The following is a 25,043-nucleotide window of genomic DNA, read 5'->3' on the forward strand; positions in this document are numbered from 1 at the left end:
CACCCTCCAGATGAAAATCAGCAGCAGTCTCTACACCAATTGCTAGCTAAAATGTTCAATGGGATATTCCACATACAGAGGAAACCCAAATGACAGGCAGGGATGACAACCCACTGTCCGCACTAAACTCAGAAAATAACAGTTTAATTTTTACTCAATGATAAAACACCGACCAGCAAAGTCACTGCACTACCAATCACAACTGCAGTGCAAGTAAGGGTGTACATTATGAAAAGCTAGCCGACACCCACTTAAAAACATCTACAGCTAGAAAACAGAAAAAAAGAAATATCTGGACGTTTAATTTCCTACCTCCGTTTTGGCTGACTTAATCATTTGCATTACTGTACATACCAGACGTCAAAATTACCTGCACTTAATGCATGGAATACAGAAATAATACAAACTTACCAGGAACTGTTGAATAAGCATAAAGGAAGTCTGCCTCCACAGGTATTCTCTGTTGACCATCTGACGAATCATTCCCACTGTCTGCTTCAATACCTCCATCTAATTCAGTTCCTCTGCAGGCCTGTCAAATAAAATAAATGATCAAATGTACTTTGGGCAATGCTATTCATCTCATCGGTGAACAATATTTCTCCCAACTCAAAATATAAAATAATGAGACATAAAATAATCGTAACCAAACATTGTGCCAATGCATTGGATGTATTTAACATACAGAATAAATTACTGTTAACAACAGTTATAGAAACAGATGAGGAACACTGCAAACACAAGCAGAATATATGTGATTCTCCAAGCATGTGTGTACAGGGGTAGCTTTGTTTGTACCTTTTGCCATGGATAATGTACAGTATTCAAGAGCATGAATGGACTAGTGACCAAATGTTATTGAAACAGATCCACTTATGGGCAACCCTACAGACACTCAGCAGGCTCAATTTCAGCAGTATTTATAGCAAAACACAAATTCAGCATTTCAATGCCATGCTCAATGAACGCACTAATCACCCGTCAGGTTTGTGGTAGATGATGTATAAACTTCACCTTATGGACAATGCTCTTCATTGTAGAATATTTTAATTAATAGTTATAGAATGTTGAATGAGCCTCAATCCTCCTTACTGCACCCAAGTGCAAGGCTCTCTTCAGCAACTACCAACATGCACACTTGGTCACGTTCAACCCAGCATTCAACTCAGACCGACCTACACATAATAAATATGCTCATTAATTTTGATGAATACAACATGATATTCATCCCTCAAATACTGCACTCATCCACTGAGTGCCACTTCCCTCCTAATTTGACGCTCTTGGTGTGTGATGGGCTGTCACCTACCAGAACCTGTTTTTGGAGGCCTGAAGACTGCACACACATAGCAGTCGTCAGGCAGTGTAGAGACTTAAAGGCTGCACTGTGAACATTACCCAGTGCATGCAACCAGCCTCCTGCAAAACTGCAGGCTTACTTTGAAGTGCAGACCGACGTGCTTGGGGATGCAGCCCTCAGTGCAAGGGCTGGTTACTTTGCTGGTCTCCTAACTCCTGGAGCTCATACTGCTGCCGCCATATCTATTCCACACTCCTCTAGTGCTCTGAGCCAGTGGCGTAGCGTGGGTTGTCAGCACTTGGGGCAAGGCAAGTAATTTGCGCCCCCTAACCCGTGGATTTTAGCACTCGAGTCCCTCCCCAGATGTTGCGCCCGGTGCGGCGGCCCCCCCCCCTGCACCCCTCACGCTACGCCACTGCTCTGAGCGGGGATAAGCCCACACTAAGGTAATACTGCCAGAACTGCTTCGAGTTGAGGGGCTAAGTCACAAGTATTAGGGCATGCAATGTTGGGAAATACAATATTGTTAGTAACATTCGCATTTATCGATTTTATAAACCTTGATATTCAGATCTAATTGCAAGCTATTCTATCAGTAGGTGGGTGCAACGAGGTTTACTGTAAGTATGGTATGCTTTTATATAGTGTAGTCTCGTAGCACTGTTGAAATAAACACTTTAGGTTTAAATATTTTTATTCATACGTCGACATCACACACCATGTGTGCTGTTAAGGGAGGCTTGGACTCAATATCCTAGAATATACACTCACTGAACGGCCAGGATATACGCCGGGACCTCTGATCAGTGCCCAGATGGCACAAACCACGGACGGATTTCTATCACAAGGTCTGAGGAAGCACAATGGTGGCACAATTCTGGGTGAACATATTAAGGTTCCCTTCCAAAGTGACAGTGAAAAGACTGAAGCCCAACCCGTGTAGAGTTTGTCGGGCCACATGCACGGATAAAAAGCAGACAAGCAAGAAGGTAACTTTACACACCTTGCACTAACCATAGCTAAATGGAATATAGCAATGGATTGGAAAGCTAATGATGTTCCAAATGTGAAGACCTGCATACCGGCTGTAAAAAAAAAAAAAAGACCAGAGCTTACATAATGAAGTGTGGCAAAGAAAGCTTGGCAAGGACATACCAACATGGGGATAGGGATTCGCTATTGATAGCAACAGAAGCAAATAGTGATTGAAACCCCTCAGAATGTTAAATAGGATTAAGATGTGAGATAGGAGTAAATTAGATTAACAGCTAGGAGACAACTTGGGCAAAAAAATCGAAGCTACAAATAATGTGATTTGAAACCAGATGTAAGGAAATTAGGGCCATATGTACGAACACATTTTCCCATTGACACAGAATGGGAAAAACCCTTTGCTACATATGGCCCTTACTAACTCCCGTTACCACGTAGAGCTTTGAAGATGTTGCTAATGTTAACTAACACTAAATCTTAATACTTATAAGTTATAGAATTCGTATACATCTGCATGAGAGGCAGAAACGCAATGAATGAGAGCAACGTGGAGTGCAGGGAAAGAAGCACACAGTGAAAGAGAAGTGCAAAAATTAGGAAGATATGATAAATTAAATATAGAAACTAAAATGCATCTCAGGCCTTGTTATTATTCACGGTGACCAGCATAAAACAGTCACTCACTGTTTAAATAAAACATGTACATCTTTGTGTGTGACGTGGCAATTTTCTTAGTGGTTCTTGCAGATGACAATAGTTTACTATCTTAATTTTCTTTGGGATAAATCTACTGAAGCCCTACCGGCCATATTCGCATCATGGGTTTTGTTTCTTTCTTCACTGGCAGATCATTATTTATACGTTTCCTGGCATTTTTCCCATTTTGGCTCCATATGACAGTGTAAAATAGTTCTCAAATAAATACATCTTTTGTGTGTGTGCTTTTAGTTCGATTAACAAAAATTTTAAATAAATACATATCAAAAGAAAAGGCACTTCCTACAGTGCTGTCATGCAATATAAGGATGGTTAAATAAAACGTTTTGTTAGAAAAACACAAGGGCTATTAACAGAGTATGCATTTATAGGCCCAATAAACCAGGCAACAACATTATTTTAAATTTTTAGTCTTGACTACGACTAGATAATATGGTCAAGGTTGCAAATCTGTGTAAAAAAAAAGCTATACTAAGTAATAATAGTCAGTTGTCAAGGGCTGGACTGACTGGACTTGTGGGACTTCTGCTTTGGACCTCTGCAACAAATGAAATATTCCACCTTGGCAGACCATATTTAGTGCTCAATGAGGCCTGCTTTTATTCTTTCCAAACCCCGCATCCGGCTCTCTCTGCCCAATCGTTTCACTTATAGAAGGACCATCAGCAACTTGGGCTGCTTAACATGTACAGAGGAAGACTAGGCAAGGATGACAGCACTTACCCACTTCAGTCACAAATAGTAAGAGGGGCCCTGTAACTACAACAGAAGCCAGAATTTAATCATAATAATTTAATTAGGTGAGGAAGACGGCGATTTAAGACAGAAGAAATCTGAGAAGGATTTTTCACTTGAATTAAAAGGTAAAAGGTGTACAAAATGTTTTATGTTGTTTTACAATTGCCCTCATACACGTAGCACAGCAAAATGCATTACACAAGGAAGTGTGGCTATAAAATGGATAGCAAGAAATAGATTAACCCACATAAGACTTATTTCACTATGCTCGGAGACACGTACAATTTATGTAAGAGCGCTGCCCATTATAAAGAGAAGCTCAGGGCTACTAAGTCTAGTTCCAGTAGGATAAAGCATAAAAATCTACTTTTTGATAGAACCCTTTTCATCGTCCCACCTCTCACAACAAAGTCGTTAGGCTTCTGTGCACCGGCGCATCGTCCTACTCCTGGCACTTAGTAAACCTGCCTGTGATTATTATTTCAAGAGTGTCAGTGAGTGGTGATGATGCGAGGCTAATTGGCTTGATCACTCCAGGAAAATGTAGCTGGCTTTTTGTACAGTGCACATGCAAACTGAATCACATCTAAGCCCTCTCTATTGTGTTGACTGCAGTATGGAGCTAAAGTGATTTACCTTTGATCAAGCATTTATTGTAATTTAGGGGTGTCGTGATTATAATTCTGCTAATGCCTTAGCCCAGTTTTTCCCAATCTTTTGACTCCCGAGGACCCCCACTGAATCAGTACTGGAAGCCGGGGACCCCCAAGAAATTTGTACAATTTAAATTTCAAACATTAAAACAGTATTTCGCAAAAAATACACAAACAGGTACACGCCAAATAAATACTCAAATTAGTAAAGATATCATTATCTTATATTGGAAAAAATTGCAAAAATTGGATAACTTTAATGGGAAGGTTGGTGCTGCGTCTCGGCGACTAACTTTTCAATGTTTGGTTTTATTTAGGAAAGCTGAATTCTCAAGTCAGATTCTATATTTCCCAAGCAATTTTTGTTCTTATTTTTGAGATACATAAACGTTTGAATTTAATGTGTGGTGGGCAAAGGAAGTAAAACCATAAAGGCCTCTCATATCTCCATAGCCTCTCTGTCACATGTATTTAGTTTGATTATAGCACCTCTCATACCAGTGAAGGGTGCCGAAACACTTTACAGGGGACTACAAGGTGTAGGATTCACCTGATCCATACTGTTAGGCATTTTCTAAGAGTGCTTGGTCTGGAAAAACACAAACTCAGGATTCTGAACATAACACAGTGGCTAGCCTTGACTTTAATATTAGCATACTCCTATGCAAGCAAACCTGTTTTTTTTTTAGCAGTAATGAAAGAATTGGAAGAAATATAATTTTACAATTTGTTCCATGTAGTTCTTTATTGGCAGTTCATAACTCACTGTGCTAGATTATGATTGTGACTTATGAAATGCACAATAACAAAAGCATCTCTGTGACAAAACCGGTAATCCACTGTGCTATGCACTTAAAATGTGGTGCTCTTTGCATGATACACGTTCTTTGCATTTGGCATATTAACCATCCGCACTACCTCCAATGAGTCAAAACTGCCACTACTAGACAAACTCCCATCTCTCCAGCATGTACATTAATCACCAGAGTTATCTTGACACTTATTTATGTCAGAAAGCTTACACTGAATTTAGCAGTGCTTTTAAGGCTGCCGCACAAATGAATAAACCAATAAAAAAAAGTACACACATGTTTCTGTAGAGGGCCCAGCTGGAGAAGACCCTTCATGCAGGTCCAGGCCTGCGGACCCCCTGGGAATGTGTCACGGACCCCTGGGGGTCCGCGGACCACAGACTGGGAAACGCTGCTTTAGCTGTTATGCAAAACCATCGGTTCATTGCCTTGATATGCACAATTTGAGTGTCAAATCCATGACACTCTCAGGTGTAATTTACCCCCACATTATCCCATAGGTCTTAAGTTGCTCTATATTGTATTGTAATAGTATTTATATAGCGCTTACTAACCATGATGAGGCGTCAAAACGCTTTTCAGCGAGTAGCACGCTACACAGGAACCCAAAAGGAATTAGTGGTGGATTAGTATAGGGAAAAGTGAGTACAGTTTCAGTATAATTATGAGTTAATGTGAGCCGCGGATATGTGAGTTTGTTAGTTAGACTGACTTCAGTAATGGAGGGGTGGAGGAGGGAAGAATCCAGAAGTGTTAATTGGGAGTTTATGGTAATAGGATTTAGGTTTGGGATGAGTAAAGGGGGGATGGAGGAGGGAAGAGTCTGTGGAAAGGGTTAGGGAGATAATAGTATCAGGAGGGGTTTTGGATGAGTTAAATGTGAGATAAATGAGGGAGAATTTAGTAGGGGTGTTTGTAAGATCATGGTAGTAAAGTGAGGTTTGAGTGAGTTAGATGTGGAAGAGGAGGGAAGAGCTTAGGCACGGTTATTTAGGAGATGAAAGTAGTAGAATGGATTTGGGATGAGTCAAAGTGGGAATGGAGGATATATTGATAGAGACATGACATATGGTGATGGGTAGACAAAGTGTGATATAAAACGAGATCAGGGATTCATACGTATCTAATATAACAACTTATCTAGGAGCTATGCAATGACCTATGAACATGTTAAGCATAGAATAACACATATAACTATATATATATATATATATATATATATATATATATATATATATACACACACACACGAATACACACACATATGCATGCACACATATGTACATATATATACATATTTAAACCATGAGTAAATAAACAAACAGGTTTAAAGAGTATGTGTGTAGTTGTTATGACATAGTAGCAATACATATTTTCTAAAGAACTGTATATAACTAGAATATACACATAATCAGATAAAAAATATTTATCAACATAGGCATATCCATAGATGTTTAAATATGGTGGCTATGAAGGAAAGTGCCAACTCTTGAGTAGTTTTCTGAAGACAAGATAGTTGTCTGTGGCTCTTATCGTTGGGGGTAAAGAATTCCACAGTTTGGCTGCTTGAACGGAGAAGGATGTACCACCTATAGTCTTTTCTTGTATGGTGGTGTTCTAAGGCGGGGTGCCAATCTTGAGCGGAGGTTTCTTTGTTGAATGTATTTGGTTATTTTGGTTCTGATAAAAAGTGGTTCTGTTCCATGTATAGCGGGAAATCCGAGGTGGGGGAAGAGGAGTCGTAGAGTCTTCAAGGTGATGAAGCTTGTTCGTACTAATTTATGCACTTGGGCATTCATTGTTAACTTGGAGTCCATGGTGATTCCAAGGTTTTTAACTTCCTTGGATAATTGAGGAGGTAGTTCAAGATCGTCAGGCAAGGCGCACAGTGGGTCACAATTTTTCCAGTCACCACATATGAGTATTTCTGTTTTGGAGGCAAGTCATCCACTGATCAACAGCTCTGAGGCAACTGAAGATTAGAGAGTTTTCAATGTTTTTGGGGCATTCTAATTTAAGTAGTATTTGTGTGTCATCTGCCTAGTTGTAGCATGTGAGATGAAAATCATTGACCAGTTATGGTAATGATATCATGCAGATGTTGAAAAGCAAAGGTGAGATGATTGATCCTTGAGGGACCCCTGCTTTTGTGAGGTAGGGTTTGGACGAGAAGGGGGTGGAGAATAGATGATATTAGTTCTTTTTTGAAGGTAGGATGTAATCCAGTCGAGAGAAGTCCCTTCTATGCTAGCATCGTGGAGTCTTTGAATTAGGGTGTCACAGTCAACCATATCAAAGGCAGCCGAGAGGTCCAAGAGAAGTAGTGCAGCAACTCCATTGCGGTATACTGTTTTTTGAAGATCATCCCAGATTGCTATGAGTGCTGATTCAGTGTCTCTTCCTGGGCGGAATCCAGTCTGAAAATATAGAACTGCCTTCAATGAATTGTGACATCTGGGCGAATATTGATCTTTCTATCAGTTTTCTCAGGAAAGGTCCATTTGTGATTGGTCTGTAGTTGTTGGGGCCTAGGTTTGTTTTCTTTAATAACCGTCGATGTATGCCTTTTTCAGGTCTACAGGAAAAGTTCCTGTAGTTAAAGAGTTGTTGATGATTCGCTCACACCCTTCTGTGGTAGACCACAGCTTCAATTCATACCCCAGCCTTTGTGAGGTGTGGCAGCAGAAGTAGATAAAATAATGTTCTTGAATGTGTGTGGTGGGCAAGGGTTAGAAGGGCAACTAGAAGGTCTGCTTGCTTTGACCAAATCCATAATTCACCTTGTGATATTTGTTTGAAGGACTGTAGAGGCTGGGTTGGTTTATTCTTAGAGGGAATTTTAGGAAAGGGGTTGGTGCTGATGGTTTTCTTCTGTTTTGAATAGGCGTCCAATGTGTCTGCCTTGGTTGTGTAATGAGTTGCCAGTTTGTTTGTGAAATCTTGAGTAGTGGGATGACTTCCTTCAATGCATGTAGGTTTTCGAAATTCATTGAGAATTTTATAAAAATCTTTGGTTGCAGATTTAGAATTCTGAGTAAACTTTTCTTTTTTTTTTTTTTAATCTATTTTGATAGATGATTTGTATATTCTGTTGTTTGTGTAGCTGCAGTTTGTCTTGACTGTTTGTTTTGAGCCAGGTCCCCATATTACATGCGACTGTGAGGCATTTCCAACAAACACATTTTTTGTATTAAAACTATATATTGGTATGAAAAAAACTAAGGGTCACAGTGGCACGTGTCTGGACATTTCCTAATTTAATGCAAAAAACCCTGTCCAACAAAATGAAGGAAAAGTAATTAGGCAAATACAAAGTGATTCAAAGCGAACATGTCTCAGGAGCTGGGTCATCATAGTCTTCACTGTGGCTCATTCAACTATGTTTAAAAAAAAAGGGAGACCAGAGAGATAAGAAACTAAAAAACATAACTATGTTAGGCGCCTCTCTCACACGTCTAAGAAGCGTACCCTGGCCTTTTGCCGGAACCAAGTAAATAAAAAAATCTACGACACACTCAACACATCGAAGCATCCTCATGTACTTGGACCAGGAACACAATCCTCAGCAGTAGTGAGATGTAAAGTCATCCAATTCCTGACCTTAAGCTTCCTGGAAATGGTTTCACAGAGTCAGACTGTGATAAGATAAACCTTTCCCCCCCCACAGTCAATCCTTAGGCAGACAATGAAGCCCCCTGATGCTGTAAGCCCTCCTAATACCATGTCTCATATAATCTCTAGAAGGGTCCTTTTCCTGGTGAGTGTAGTGAGGTGCAAATCCCTGGGGGAAGGAGGGGAACAAAATGTTTTTCCACCAGCAGGACTCTTTTCTTTAGGATTTCCTCGCACAAAATCCTATTTCTCCAATCATTTGATTTCAACTACTATCTCAGTTGGTGACAGATTCAACGGCTTTAATATCATCGGCATTTCTCCAGGGTGTTTTTTTTTTAGCAATCTCTTCTGGGATTCCTAGCAGTCCTAGGAAGGTGCCCCGTTATTAGATTATCAAGAACCTTCACCTTCTTGATTCTTATCAAGACTTCTCACAGTGCTGTCTCAGGCTCTTACACACTTTGTGTTGTCAATCTTCTTTGGTCTTCTCTACTTTCTGTTTCAGAGAAAGCATACTTTTCCATTTTCTCCTGAATACTTCTCACAACAGTTTCAATCAATATAGTTTTATCTTTTACTCAGGCACTGGCCAGACACTTATAGAGTAATAGAACAAAAATCCAAAAATATATATGACCTTTCTGCCAGTTATAGGAAAGGAGCCCTTTTCAACCAGTTGTTCAGGAAGGGATACACGTGGGCTGACTGGCGGACTCACTAAATACACTGCTAAAGAACACTCATGCCCAAGGCATGTCTAGATGTTGGAGTTTTTACACTGTCTTAAAATAATGTGCTTTGAGAACGAGTTTGATGCTAAATGTTGGCAGGGTGGTTGCTGCAAGTAACTACTGCTTGGATTCTAAATGACATCAGCTAGCCTGAATTCAGGGAAACAAGTAAAGTTGCACTGTGTGTTTCAGAAGGGCATGAGAGTGGGTATAGGGAAACAGCTTGTTAAAAAAATACACCAGAGTTAAACCATGCAGAAATAGAAGAGTTAAACTTGCAGTTTTAAAAGTGTTGAAAGCTTTAACCAGGTACCAAATGAAAGGTACTCCTGGAGTCATCAATTTCTTTTAATTATTTTCCAAAGGCGAAAGATCAAACTAATGTTGGCACATTGTGTCAACTACATTGACCAACTGCTATGCAGTTAGGCAGTCACTAGTCTAGAGGGACCTTAGTGAACATGTGCAGGCGGAATTTAAACCAAGAGAGAGGGCTCGCACTCGTACTTCTGCCTGGCAACGCCGATCATGTATGCTGTGGGCACTGTGTTTCATCACCATCAATGCCTGTACTAAGGTTAGCAGTTTGAGTCTGTCCAGTGTATAAAGAACAAGATTGCTTCCATTAGGTCTTAGTGCTCATTTTCCTTTTCAAGGATAACTGGTTAGAATAGTCCATGACGCCATTGAGTTCCTCTGGCACCAACTCTTTGGCAGCAAGTCCACTTATTGACATAGGTACAAAATCACTTGAGCCTAAATGCAGAAGCGGATCAAAAGTTAAATGGGGGCATGATCAGTAGAACTTCTTTAGGGTATTGGCTGGTATGATGTGAAAGCAGGAGGTGTGTCACAGTGTGGGTCCTGGGTTCCAAGTACCTAACATGGTCATCACTACACATTCTTTGAGTACATGGACTTGTAAGATTAGATTTGTCCCCTCCCCGACAAAAATTGCCAAAAATAAGATTTTGGTTAGCAGGAGATGAAATCTCGGCACACCGTGATTGGTAAAGTAATCTGGGGAAGGCGTGTATCCTGTCAAACTTTGCAATCCCTAAAGGGTTAACGAGACACAAGCACACCAGATGGACAAGAAGGTTGGGAGGAGATTCCCAGCTATCTATATTTTTGTCACTGCTCCAATCTGGTGAGGAGGAAGCAGGTGTATCCTTTGTATAATCAACTAGAGGATGCATGACAATTTCAACAGCACTACAGATTATTTACAATAATTAGCTGCCTAATGTTTGTTTTTGTATACACAAGTTTTTAACACATTTGCTGCTAGCCCCCCCTCCCACTCCTCCTGTGCTAAGACTTTTTTTTAAAGCTATTTGGGGGAGTTTGCACTTAGGTCCCAATAACGTTTGTGCACATATGCTATCCATGCCAAATTTGCGCCCATTTTTTCCAACATCCTGAGGATTCTAAAGTTACCCAAGGTTTGTAGCTTCCCCTGGAGGGGACCGAGAAATGACTCTAAATACAACTACATTTTGTTTTTTTGAGTGCTGCACAACAAAGAGTCTGTTTTTTGTCCCAGCAAATGGCATCAGCGAAGGGTTTGCAGGGCTAAAATCACCAGCTTTCATGAAGACTTGAATCAGAAAACCAATGTTTTCAATACAGTTTTGGCATTTTACTGGGACACAGCCCATTTTTCTTATTTTTTGTGCCTTCAACCTCCTTCCAATTACACTTCAGCAAATGGTCCTCTGTGTAGATCGTTCAAGAAAGAAAGAGTTGAAATAAAAAGATGTTGAAATTGAGTTGAAAAAACAGACATTTGTGCCTACGTTTTCATCTGTAACTAAGCAATGTACCATTACATTCGCTGGACCATTCTGGTTGGGGGGAGGGGGGTATATAGGACTTGTAGGTTCACCGAGAACCCTTGGTATCCAGAGCCAATAACTGAGCTGCACCTTGCAATTGTTTATCGTGTACAAGGTATACATTAATTAATTTGGTAAAACAAAGAGTGAAAACTAGGTAGCAAGGAAACCTATGTATTTCCGAAAGTGGGCACAAGATATAGAGTTTAGAAGCAGTGGTTATTTGCATGTCTCTGAATTTGCATTTCTCAAAATGACTTTAAGTGTACACATTGTGTTACAATTGGAAGGTGCAAATGCAGAGAAAGACAATTGGTAATAACACTTGTTCTACTATTCTGTGGTCCCCTAAGTCTCCAAATAAAAATGGTACCTCACATGAGTGGGTAGGACTAGTGCCCGCAATAGGAAATGGCCCAAAACGCAACATCGATACATCACATTTTTCCACGTAAAAGTGACCCATTTTTTTTTTGCAAAGTGGCTACCTGAGGTTTTTGGGTCCTACGTCAGCTGGCACCTAGGGAAAATGAGCAAACCTATATATTTTTTCTTTTAAACTAGACACCTAGGGGAATCCAGGGTGGGTGACTTGTGGGGATCTCATCAGATTGTTTTACCCAGAATCCCTTGCAAACCTCAAACTATGACTAAAAAATACACATTCTCCTCACATTTCTGTGATGGAAACATCTAGAATCTGTACAGAGCCACAAACGCCCTTCCACCCAGCATACTCCTAAGTCTTCTGATGAAAATGGTACCTCACTTGTGTGGGTAGGCTTGATGCCTGCAACAGGAAATGGCCCAAAATGCAACATGGACACATCAAATTTTCCCATGCAAACCAACCTTTTTTCTGCAAAGTGGGTAGCTGTGATTTTTGGGCCCTACTTCAGCCACACCTAGGGAAACCTCGCAAACCTGTACATGTTTGAAAACTAGACCCCCAGGGGAATTCAGGATGGGGTGACTTGTGGGTCTCACCAGGTTCTGTTACCTAGAATCTTGTGCAAAGCTAAAAATTTGTCTCAAAAACACATTTACCACACATTTCTGTGATGCAAAGTTCTGGAATCTGAGGGGAGTTACAAATTTCCTACCACCCAACGTCCCTCCAAATCTCCAGATAGAAATGCTACCTCACTTGTGTGGGTGGATCAAGGCCCAGCCACAGGGAAGGGCCCAAAACATTTTGGTTACGGGCTAGGCTGCCATCTAGTGAATCCTACCAAACCCAGACATTTTTGAAAACTCGGGGGATTCCAGAAAGGTGTGGCTTACTTGATCCGCCAATGTTTACCCAGAATCTCATTCAAACCTCAAATTTTGCTTAAATTAAAAAAAAAAAAAAAAAAACATTTTCATCACATTTGCGTGGAATCACCGCACTGGCATACATTTCCCACCTCCCAGAGTTCCCCTCAGTATCCTGATAAAAATGATACCTCACTTGTGTAGGTGGACCAAGTGCCTGCGACAAGGAAGGCCCAAAATTATATGGAAATTGAGGGGGAACCAAAGCAGGTCCAAAACTGCAGTTTTTCTCATATGTTTTTAGGCTTACTCTGCTTTGGGCACCCACAATGTGGGGCAGGGTTTTTATCAGTACAGATGGTGGAATGCTGGGTGGTAGAAATCTTGCAGGGGGGGCAAGGGGGCAGAAAGACTCAGCCCATTTTTTTGGGGGGGGGGGGGGGAGGAGGGGTGACTGTCATGCCCATCCTGGGCAACTCTTTCCCCTACACTACACCTACACCCCTACACACACACACACACCCCTACACACACACACACACACCCCTACACACACACCCCTACACACACACCCCTACACACACACACACCCCTACACACACACACACACACCCCTACACACACACCCCTACACACACACCCCTACACACACACACACCCCTACACACACACACACACACACACACACACACACACACACACACACACACACACACACACACACACACACACAGTGCCTAGTGGGCTCTCTGATCAACCACCCACCCCAGAGAGGGCAGATCGGAGATTCTCCACTTTCGAATTACACCTCTACAGTCTGCCTCAGTGTTGAGATAGCCCTCCGAGCACCAAAACAGTGAAAGTGAAATGAGGCATTAGGTTTCAGTGAAATGACGTCAGCATGCCAGTCGTCATTTCACTTAAACAAAAGAAACGGCCTCAGGAGACGGGAAAGCTTTTGTTTGTGCCTTAAACAACAGGAAATGAAAACAATCAACCACTGGATGGACTGATATTATGAAAAGGATGTGAGTTCAAAATGGATCTCACTTGGCATTACAGTGGTAGCAACACCAAAGTAAAATGAGCTGGCCAAAGCCCGATAACCATAAGAGCCTAGTTCAATCTCAACCCCTTCTTTGTGCCCTACACAACCACTGATCAAACAAAAAAAATTGTTTCTTACCTGTAGGAGTAGTTTTGCAGCTTGAAATATTTTCTAGATTAACATGCTGAGCATTATCTCGCCATCTAATGGTTGGGTTCGTAATTGCTTGTAAAGTTGTTGTCCTTCCTTTCAAATTTTTTTTTGTTGGGCGTGGACGGTCTCACCATTTGGTGGCTAGTCCATCCCATTCTGACATCATACGCCCACCTTCGAAGCTTCCATGTGTGGTCGCCATCTTCAAATTATTTTTCCCTCATCTTCTGGGGAGGTGGGTGGGTCACATGTGAATCCAGAAAATTCTTCAAGCGTCAAAACTACTCCTCCAGGTAAGAAACTATTTTGTTTTGCAGCATGAATCCTTTCTGGATTCACATGCTGTGCACTGATTTTGTAGCTTTTTTTAGGTCTCGTCTAGGCAGTGCATGCGGTGTCTCTCGGACACATGTTGTATTTACTCTGTGGGCTTTTAGCACACCCACCACTTTTCATTCATTCATGTGCCTTTAGAAATTCCTTGTTTTTCGTGCTGAATCTTTGCCATTTGTTCCTCCTTTTGGTGTCGGTCCTTCTCATGGAGACAGGCCCTGTTACATGTCTTAGTTCACTTCGGACCGTTTCAGTTACTTGCTGCGCACTATTTTTTTTGTTGTTTTTAGATTGCCTCAGCTCGTGTTCTTGTAATGTGTTTGTTCGCTTTCCTAAGCGAACACGCTCATGGCTGTAAATCATGTCCTTATCTTGTTTATTGTCCCGCCCCCCCAAGCACCCTATTAGCATTTTTTTCTGTTATGGCATTGTATTAGTATTTTTCCTCGAGTGTGGACAGGACTTGTGCAGCCTCCTTCCCTTCCTCTATCGCTCCACTCAGCAATCTGCTTCTCAGAATGTTTTCTAATTTCCTCAGCTTTTGGAGTGAGGGACCTTAGATTTCAGACTTGCAGGGAATGCACCATGGTCCAGTGCCAACCCCCTTTTCGGAAAGGGGAAACTAAACAAGTATACTCCTGGTTCTTGATATTGGGATGGACCGGGTTCTATAGCCCCTTTTGAAAGGACAGCTTGTACCTCTTCTTTGAGGCGTGCAGTGTTCTTGAGATAACCTGTGTGTGCGAGGAGGTATACTGGGCGGTGTGGTTGTGAGCTCCATGCAGAAACCTTGTTGGATAATGGAAAGGACCCACTGGTCAGATGTTATTTGTGTCCACTGAGTGTAGAAGTCCTGAAGACGTCTCCCAACTGGTGTTATACAGGGGTTGTGTATGCTGAGGTAGACAGTGTTTTGAGCCCCAAGAGTAGTTGTTCTTGCCCTACCTCTGAAATGATGACCTCTAAATGCTCTTGTGAAACAGCCTCTATGCCTCTATTATAACAACTTGTAACTGTTTGTTTTGAGAGGTGGAAAGTTCGGATGATTTGTAAACCCCTCTATTGAGTGGGTGACAAAAAAATCCTCTTTGTGCCTATGACTGAAGAGCTCCCATGGCCTTTGGGGTGTTTGTGTCCTTTTTTTATTTTTCCAAGGTGGAACCAACTTGTGGACCAAAGAGGTTTTCTTTAATGAAGGGCATATTTAAAACTGCTTGCTGCAACTTCTGGCTTAAAACCAGGGCACCTAAGCCATGCATGTCTTCTGATTAGGACGGTTGTGTTTATGCCTCGTGCTGTGGTATCTGCAGCATCCAGCACACATCTAGTAGAGTTGTCCGCAATGTGGTGTGCCCCTCCAACACAAATTGTTGGCCAAGTTTGTGATGCTTCTCTGGGAGATATTGGAGGAGATCCTCCATTTCATCCCAGTGCGCTCTATCATATCTAGAGAGTAAGGCTTGGGAATTGGCTATCCACTCTTTTGTCTGTCGCATCAATCTTTTTACTCTCTTCTTCAGGTGGGAGAAAGTCTCCAGTGGCCTTGCTCTTAGCCCTTTTCCTGGCGGTAGTAGCCACTATAGAGTTTGGTGGCACTTGTGATCTGATACATAAAGGGTCAGAAGGTGCTGGTTTGTATTTTTATTGATCCTTGGTGTTATTATTCTTGAACAGACAGGCTCTTGGAAAATGTTGCTTGCATGCCGCATCATACCTGAGAGCATTGGGAGATAATGGGTGTCCCTGTGTGTGGTGCCAAGCGTGTCAAATAGAAAAACCTGTTCAATAGGATCCTTTTGTAAAGTTGAATTATCGTACGCAGCTGCCCTAGAAATGGGCTTGTTGGTAGCTGGTAGTATCTTCTCAAGGGAAAGGTCTAGCGGGATACAAGTCTGGATCAGTATTAATAACCGGGTCTGAATCATAAGAATCCCAGGGATCTTGATCTGGTGGTATGTCCTCTAAATAGTGTTCCTCAAATAATGGTGAACCTTGTGGAGTGTGGTCTCCCTCATTTGGAAAAGTGGGAGAATGAGAGAGAGGGGAAGTAGGTGGAGGCGAAGTAGGAGGATGAACAAGCTCCTCTGTGTAAACAGTCTTTTCCTTATAGAGTTTTTTTTAGGTGGTGAGGTGTCCAGAGCCTCCTGAAAGGTTAGCTTCCTTTTAAAAGTAACTGTAGGGGAAGCTACAATTCATCTTGTGCCTTTTTAAATATATATTTTGTGCTGTCTAGCGTTGTTTCTAATATGGACTGAATAGTCCAAGGCGTATTGGAGGAGTGGCTTGTGTCCGAAGGAATATGTTCCTGTTTTACTGCACCAACATTTTTGGTCGGATCTTTTTCGTGCCGAACTAGGATCTGAAGATTGTCGGCCTGAAATCAATGTGTTCAGTGCTGAGTGCTTGGTGGTGGATTCTCGGACCCTAGTTGGAGAGATCGGAGCCGAAGATGCAGCTGCAGTGTCTGCAGCTTTTGGTGTCGAACCGATGGGTGGGGTATCCAAAATGTCTTTGAGACCGACCATGGCTTGAATGCAGTGGTGGTCCAGTGACTTCAATATGGAGTCTTTTGGGAGTTTTTGTGGTAAGAGAGTTGGGGCCACTGTATTCAAGGTTTGCGCCAAAGTTAGTTCTTGGCTCCAGATGTCAGATTATATGTCTGAATCTGACTTTTGGTTGGAGACGGCTTCCTGGTGAGGCTCCTCCTGTGCAAGTTCTTCCTTGAAAATATTGGTGGTGCCGTCTGGAGATCTGAGTGCCATCTCTAGCAGTGTCTTCTTGGACAGGAACGATCGACAAGCCTCACAGATAGCCTCTTGATGGTCTGGAAAGAGGCATAAGTTACACACCCGATGAGGCTCGGTGTAAGGATACATGGAATCGCACCAAGGGCAGAACGAAATGGTGTCCGTTCCATCTGGCTTACATTCTCTCTACTGCCGAAGGTATCAAGGCCTAACCGCCCGACTGGCATCGATCCTGACGGGCGTACGGTAAAAATAAACTGGAATCGACAAGTCAGAATGGTCGATGTGAGTGTCAGAAAACACAACTGAATGTACAATCCCATCGAATAGAAAAGATGGAAGGAAAGTCTCATACTGGAGCGAGTCAGAGACAGAGCAAAGAACTACACATCCAAACCAGAGAGAAAACAATGTAACAAAGGACTCAATGCCCATCCACAATATCACGGACAGGAGGAGTCAATAGATCTTGTGACTCAAAAAACATCTTTGAAGAAAAACAACTTGCAACACTCCGGGCCCAACACTAGATGGCAGGATAATACAAAGACAGATGCCATCGAACACAAGTTTACCAAAGTTATATGGAAAATATAAACTCATAAAAACAGACACTAAGACAGAAGAAAACCCATGTTAAAACCTGGGTTAGAAAATAGCCTCCAGTCAAGATTCAGTTTCTTCTGGTGCCATGAATGACAGCTCTAAAAGGGAACTGACTAGAAATTGTACCTACTGTCTGTTATGAAATACTATCACAGGCGTGAGAATGGAGATGAACAATCTCTACAGCAGTTACATTAGTAATGAACAGGTATACAATGTATTTCTATTTAGAAACATTAATTCCTGTAATGGATACTGCACCACAATAAAATGACATTTAGAGTGTTTTAAGCAGTGCCACATGCAAGAGTTGAGAGAAATTCGAACTCTACCATTTAAATTAGATTTGTATACCATATAGTGTGCTGTATTGTTCTAACTGAAGATAACTCACATAGTACAGTCGAAGAAGTCTAAATACTAGAATGTAGCAATATCAAAAGGCTCCTGAAGGCATTTTGGATGAGAAACAGGTATCATTTAGTCCTGTAGTTTCTTTACCTGTATAAAGAAGAGCTTGGGCTTCCCAACCAGGCTTCTGCACTTGTCTCCCCTGAACAGCATGGTTAGGTTTTTTAGTGGAATAAAATCGTCTGTTCCAAATATTGTACCATCTTCGCCGTGACTTAACAGTATACAAACAAAACAACTTCTTTTGCTGTGGTCCTGTTGAGAGACTTAACAAAAAGCACGAACACTGTTATCGTTTTGCTGAAGAGATCAGTTAAAATCAAGCAAACGGGATCTTAAATGCATCACTAAACAGTAGTCAGTCAAATTCTCACTGCTCTTTTATGATTATTTCTAATAATCGAGTAATCCACACATTAAATATATAGCAAACATCCAATAAATGCTAGAAAACTTACAATTAGCACATCAAAAATGTACACAGTTATGCCAGCATACTGCATTTTTAAGAAAAGCTCCTACAGAAAGACAAATAGTAACATCTGCTACCATGCAAACATAGTGAAATGCGGGCCTGCACTGACGAAAACCCAGCGTTTTTAACATAGGTAATAAAAATCTTCGCCTATAAGGTTCAGAAAAATTTACAAAATAAGGTTAAGTGCATCAATGTCTGGAGGGAAATGTCACCTCAAGGCACACAGGAAAACATCTGGAGTCAAACTGTCCCAGCGTGAAACAGAGTTTGCATCTATTGGAGCCGAACCGAAACCGCGTTAAAAGCGACCTTGTCCATACATTATTAATCTGTGAAAGATAGGGCTCAGTACTCTGACAGGTCTTATGCATAAAAAAGCTCTCACAGATAGTTTCTACAATTCCTTTGACTCCTTAGCAGCAGATGCTAATCTCTGAAACACCTTCTTGGCCAATGTGGCCTCCCTTTTGTTCAATAAATGTGGGGATGAAAACAATGCAGGTCGCCCCAAGCTGTTGGCAATGTTCCTAATATAATTTAACCAGGGTATTTTAAGATCCAAATCACAGGCCAAACAGTCTGTGATAATCTCCATTTTAACTGCAGTGTGCATATTGCCCCAGATAGCAATCCAGAGGAGTAAAGGTGCAGGCTTAACACAGTCTTCCAACATAGTCTAGACCTAGTGCTTCATGCAGTAAAAAAAATATTGACTATTGGGACCAACCCCAAGCAAATGCCAACAGAAACGGTTCTCTCCATGTTGTATTTTACAGCAGTCCCGGAATCCCCAAATAGACGCCTCAAAGGATAAAACAGACAAACATTTTCATTTATACACTTCCAATAAGGGCAGAATCGGCTTATTGCCAATTCTAGGTGCAAGCCAGAAGACAACCCCCACAGAGGCATTAAAGCGAGAACAACACTTCGAAATATAGAGTAACCAACTATCTCTAGCATCAAAGGTTACTCTCAAATAGGAAAACTCATTAACCCAGCTGATCATTTGTAGTTTTATCACCATTGGTCCGAGTTTACTCTGGGGCTTGCCACACACTATATAGTGTATTTTGGATATATTAACCGCTAAATCTAGGTCGTCCATATATCTGACAAAAGTATCAATAGCACCTCTTAAACACATAGGTGTCTGAGAAAGCAAAACTGCGTCATCGGCATAGACTAAAGGTGGTACATGCTAGCCTTTTAAAGTTGACAAATTCTACCCAGGGAGACTACAATGAGGTGCAAACCATAGCTATACAAAAGAAATAAAATAGGAGCTAATATACTCTTGACAAACTCCCTTAAAAAGATTTAAAAATTCAGTGCACTCACCCTCCATGTCATACCTAACTGATGCACTAACTCCCACATGCAGGACCTATAAAAACTCCACTACTAGGGGAGGCAAGCCCAACCTATATAAAATTCCCCAGAGTTTTGAATGGTTTACCGGGTCAAACGCACTACTGAGGTCCATGAAAGCAAGGTATAAGGTTTCTTTTTTAGCAATTGTGTACTTCCTAGCCATCATATGTAGGTTTAGACATTGCTCTTGGGTCCAAGGCCTTCCCAAAACCCAAACTGCACAGGTCTCATAATGGTATTTCTTTGTACCCAACTCTCTAATCTGCGTAAAATAATGTGCCCTAAGATCTAACTAAACAGCATGTACACAGATACCAGTTAGTCTGCTTGAGCTTTTTTAAATTTACATCCATTTCTTTAACAAATGCACTGCTTTATACATCAAAAGGAAATCTCTGAATCCCAGCAAACATGAACAAACAAGCATAGCCATTTTTCATATTCCATATATTGTTGCTGGCCCCTTGTGAAGAAAATATATCTACAGTGAAAAACAATATCCATAAGGAATAATAGTGGTCCGTTCGGAAGGGTAAAATCTGTTAAATGCATCTCATGAATATGTATCATTAGGTCTTTAAGTCAAAAAACTTTAAACTTTCAATAACGCACATTTCAAAAGGTTTCAATACTCTTGAATGATTTGAAAACAATAGAACAGAGCGGACAGTAGTTGATTAATTGAGCATACATACACCCAGTAAATACACTTTCCACACATGAACTGCACAAGTACTGCTCCTATCCCTATACTGTACCATTCCCTGGCACACATGTATCCAGCAAAGTCACTACTCCTGCACTACGCAGCACCCCACCTCTACCTTATGTAGGTCAAGGGTGACTTAAGCACATAGCAGCTGAACTTTCAAAAGGGTGAGTGAGCCTGCCTCACTCCAGTGACACGGGGTAAAAAGGTCCTGTTGTCTACTACTACGATCATTACATGGTATCCTGCCACCACCGCACTCGTGCTGCTTAACTCCTGGTGAAGGTATCTTTCCACCACTAAGAGGGTAGCGCTTTGAATACGTGAAACAGATCTATGTCATGGTGCACACGCATGATCTGTGCTCCTCTGTAATCCTAGGAGTTATGACTATTTTTTTCATTTATTTTTCTAACAGAAACAGTCACTCCATCACTATTTGAAACACACATTTCCATTCTGCTTAAGTCCAATAGGGAATTATGGGACTATCGGTCATATGGACTCATCTTCCTACTCAGCACTGATGTAAAAACATCAAAGTCTTCACCAGGAAGGTTGGATGATCTCTTGCCATATTGGGCCAGGCAAGGTTTATCAGGATGGGGCAAGTGGAATCTCAGATATTGCCAATAAAGGGCAGGTTGAAGTTGTGTTTCTCACCCTATCTCTTGGAGTGGCCTTTGACAAGTTAGGCTCAGTGATCCTTGAGGAGACTTTGAGGGTGCAGAAATTTGGGAGGAAAATCCAGTAGCTTTGGTTATGATGAACAAGAAAGTCTCCAGAGTGAGGGTAAAAGTGAACAAGCAAAGGGCCTCAGGGTTAAAGATACAGAGAGGAATATAGAAGGGGTGGGAATGGAGTCCATTAAATTGTAAACACATATGGAGGATTTGAGGATATCCTTAACACAACCAGAGGCGTCCAACCTGGCACTTCATAAGCAAGACCACTTTAGAGCAATGTCAGGGTGTGAGGTAAACATGGACAAGTTGGAGGCTCTTTCTTCTCTGCAGAAGCGAATTCCCTTTAAATGGAACAGATCTTCATGAAACAGTTGGGGAGCAATCAAACTACAATGCTAGAAGGGTTGGGCAACTATTTAGAACTAATTACTCTTTTCTTAACCCCTTCGCTGCCAGGCCTTTTCCCCCTCCTGTGCCAGGCCTTTTTTTGCCTATTTGGGGCAGTTCGCGCTTAGGCCCTCATAACTTTTTGTGCACATAAGCTAACCAAGCCAAATTTGCGTCCTTTTTTTCCAACATCCTAGGGATTCTAAAGGTACCCAGACTTTGTGGGTTCCCCTGAAGGAGGCCAAGAAATTGGCCAAAATACAGTGAAAATTTCGTTTTTTTCAAAAAAATTGGAAAAAGGGGCTGCAGAAGAAGGCTTGTGGTTTTTCCCCTGAAAATGGCATCAACAAAGGGTTTGCGGTGCTAAACTCAGCAGCTTCCCAGCTTTCAGGAACAGGCAGACTTGAATCAGAAAACCCAATTTTTCAACACAATTTTGGCATTTTACTGGGACATACCCCATTTGTGCAATTTTTTGTGCTTTCAGCCTCCTTCCAGTCAGTGACAGGAATGGTCATGAAACCAATGCTGGATCCCAGAAACCTAAACATTTCTGAAAAGTAGACAAAATTCTGAATTCGGCAAGGGGTCATTTGTGTAGATCCTACAAGGGTTTCCTACAGAAAATAACAGCTGAAAAAGAAAAATATTGAAATTGAGGTGAAAAAAACATCAATTTTTCTCTACTTTTTACTCTGTAACTTTTCCCTGCAATGTCAGATTATCGAAAGCAATATACCGTTACGTCTGCTGGACTCCTCTGGTTGCGGGGATATATAGGGTTTGTAGGTTCATCAAGAACCCGAGGAACCCAGAGCCAATAAATGAGCTGCACCCTGCAGTGCGTTTTCATTCTATACCGGGTATACAGTAATTCATTTGCTGAAATATAAGGAGTAAAAAATAGCTATCAAGAAAACCTTTGCATTTCCAAAAAGGGCACACGATAAGGTGTTGAGGAGCAGTGGTTATTTGCACATCTCTGAATTCCGGGGTGACCATAGTAGCACGTGAATTACATGGAATTTCTCAAATAGATGTCTTTTTTACACACACCCCTATATTTGGAAGGAATAAATGTAGAGAAAGACAAGGGGCAATAACACTTGTTTTGCTATTCTATGTTCCCCCAAGTCTCCCGATAAAAATGATACCTCACTTGTGTGGGTAGGCCTAGCGCCCGCGACAGGATATGCCCCAAAACACAACGTGGACACATCACAGAAAACAGAGCTGTTTTTAGCAAAGTGACTACCTGTAGATTTTGGCCTCTAGCTCAGCCGCCACCTAGGGAAACCTACCAAACCTGTGCCTTTCTGAAAACTAGAGACCTAGGGGAATCCAAGGAGGGGTGATTTGTGTGGCTCGGACCAGGTTCTGTTACCCAGAATCCTTTGCAAACCTCAAAATTTGGCTAAAAAAAAACACATGTTCCTCACATTTCTGTGGCAGAAAGTTCTGGAATCTGAGAGGAGCCACAAATTTCCTTCCACCCAGCATTCCCCCACGTCTCCCGATAACAATGAGACCTCACTTGTGTGGGTAGGCCTAGCGCCCGCGACAGGATATGCCCCAAAACACAACGTGGACACATCACAGAAAACAGAGCTGTTATTAGCAAAGTGACTACCTGTAGATTTTGGCCTCTAGCTCAGCCGCCACCTAGGGAAACCTACCAAACCTGTGCATTTCTGAAAACTAGAGACCTAGGGGAATCCAAGGAGGGGTGACTTGTGTGGCTCGGACCAGGTTCTGTTACCCAGAATCCTTTGCAAACCTCAAAATTTGGCTAAAAAAACACATGTTCCTCACATTTCTGTGGCAGAAAGTTCTGGAATCTGAGAGGAGCCACAAATTTCCTTCCACCCAGCGTTCCCCCACGTCTCCCGATAAAAATGATACCTCACTTGTGTGGGTAGGCCTAGCGCCCGCGACAGGATATGCCCCAAAACACAACGTGGACACATCACAGAAAACAGAGCTGTTTTTAGCAAAGTGACTACCTGTAGATTTTGGCCTCTAGCTCAGCCGCCACCTAGGGAAACCTACCAAACCTGTGCATTTCTGAAAACTAGAGACCTAGGGGAATCCAAGGAGGGGTGACTTGCGGGGCTCGGACCAGGTTCTGTTACCCAGAATCCTTTGCAAACCTCAACATTTGGCTAAAAAAACACATGTCCCTCACATTTCTGTGGCAGAAAGTTCTGGAATCTGAGAGGAGCTACAAATTTCCTTCCACCCAGCGTTCCCCCAAGTCTCCCGATAAAAATGATACCTCACTTGCGTGGGTAGGCCTAGCGACGGCGACAGGAAACACCCCAAAGCGCAACGTGGACACATCCTAAATTTTGGAAAAAAACAGAGGTGTTTTTTGCGAAGTGCCTACCTGTAGATTTTGGCCTCTAGCTCAGCCGGCAACTAGGGAAACCTACCAAACCTGTGCATTTCTGAAAACTAGAGACCTAGGGGAATCCAAGGAGGGGTGACTTGCGGGGCTCGGACCAGGTTCTGTTACCCAGAATCCTTTGCAAACCTCAAAATTTGGCTAAAAATACACATGTTACTCACATTTCTGTGGCAGAAAGTTCTGGAATCTGAGAGGAGCCACAAATTTCCTTCTACCCAGCGTTCCCCCAAGTCTCCCGATAAAAATGATACCTCACTTGTGTGGGTAGGACTAGCGCCCACGAAAGGAAAGGGCCCAAAACACAACGTGGACACATCACATTTTTTTATAAAAAGCAGTGCCTACCTGTGGATTTTGGCCTGTAGCTCAGCCGACACCTGAGGAAACCTAGCAAACCAGTGCATTTTTGAAAACTAGAAACCCAGGGGAATCCAAGATGGGGTGACTTGCGGGGCTCTGACCAGGTTATGTTACCCAGAATCCTTTGCAAACATCAAAATTTGGCCCAAAAAACACTTTTTCCTCTCATTTCGGTGACAGAAAGTTCTGGACTCTGAGAGGAGCCACAAATTTCCTTCCACCCAGCGTTCCCCTAAGTCTCTCGATAAAAATGGTACATCACTTCTGTGGGTAGGCTTAGCGCCCACAAAAGGAAATGGCCCAAAACACAACGTGGACACAACATATTTTTTCACAGAAAACAGAGGTGTTTTTTGCAAGGTGCCTACCTGTGGTGTTTGGCCTGTAGCTCAGCCGGCCCCAGGGGGGGGGGGGGGGGGGGGGGGCAGAAATGCCCTAAAATAAATTTGCCCCCCCAACCCCGACCCCCCCCCCGGGAGCGACCCTTGCCTACGGGGTCGCTCCCCCTGCGTGACATTGGCACCAAAAAACAAATCCCCGGTGCCTAGTGGTTTCTGCCCCCTTGGGGGCAGATTGACCTAAAATTGGCCAATCTGCCCCCAGGGGGGCAGAAATGGTCTAAATACAATTTGCCCCCCCAGGGGAGCGACCCTTGCCTGATGGGTCGCTCCCCATCTCTAAAAAAAGAAA

The 25,043-nt window shown here is 42.2% G+C and overlaps 1 protein-coding gene across 3 annotated transcripts in view; it reads right to left on the reverse strand.

The window, feature by feature from the left end:
• Nucleotides 1-25,043, reverse strand: part of CASP3 (caspase 3) — a 154,572-nt gene that overhangs the window by 34,707 nt on the left and 94,822 nt on the right. For all 3 annotated transcript variants that reach the window (XM_069199492.1, XM_069199487.1, XM_069199500.1), the window contains exons 5-6: nt 18,043-18,218; nt 412-532 (exon numbers count right to left, since the gene is read on the reverse strand). In XM_069199492.1, coding sequence (XP_069055593.1) covers nt 412-532; nt 18,043-18,218 — 297 coding nt within the window. The remainder of the gene's footprint in view (nt 1-411; nt 533-18,042; nt 18,219-25,043) is intronic.

This window comes from Pleurodeles waltl, chromosome 1_2, assembly GCF_031143425.1.
Source record: "Pleurodeles waltl isolate 20211129_DDA chromosome 1_2, aPleWal1.hap1.20221129, whole genome shotgun sequence".
Classification (NCBI taxonomy): domain Eukaryota; kingdom Metazoa; phylum Chordata; class Amphibia; order Caudata; family Salamandridae; genus Pleurodeles; species Pleurodeles waltl.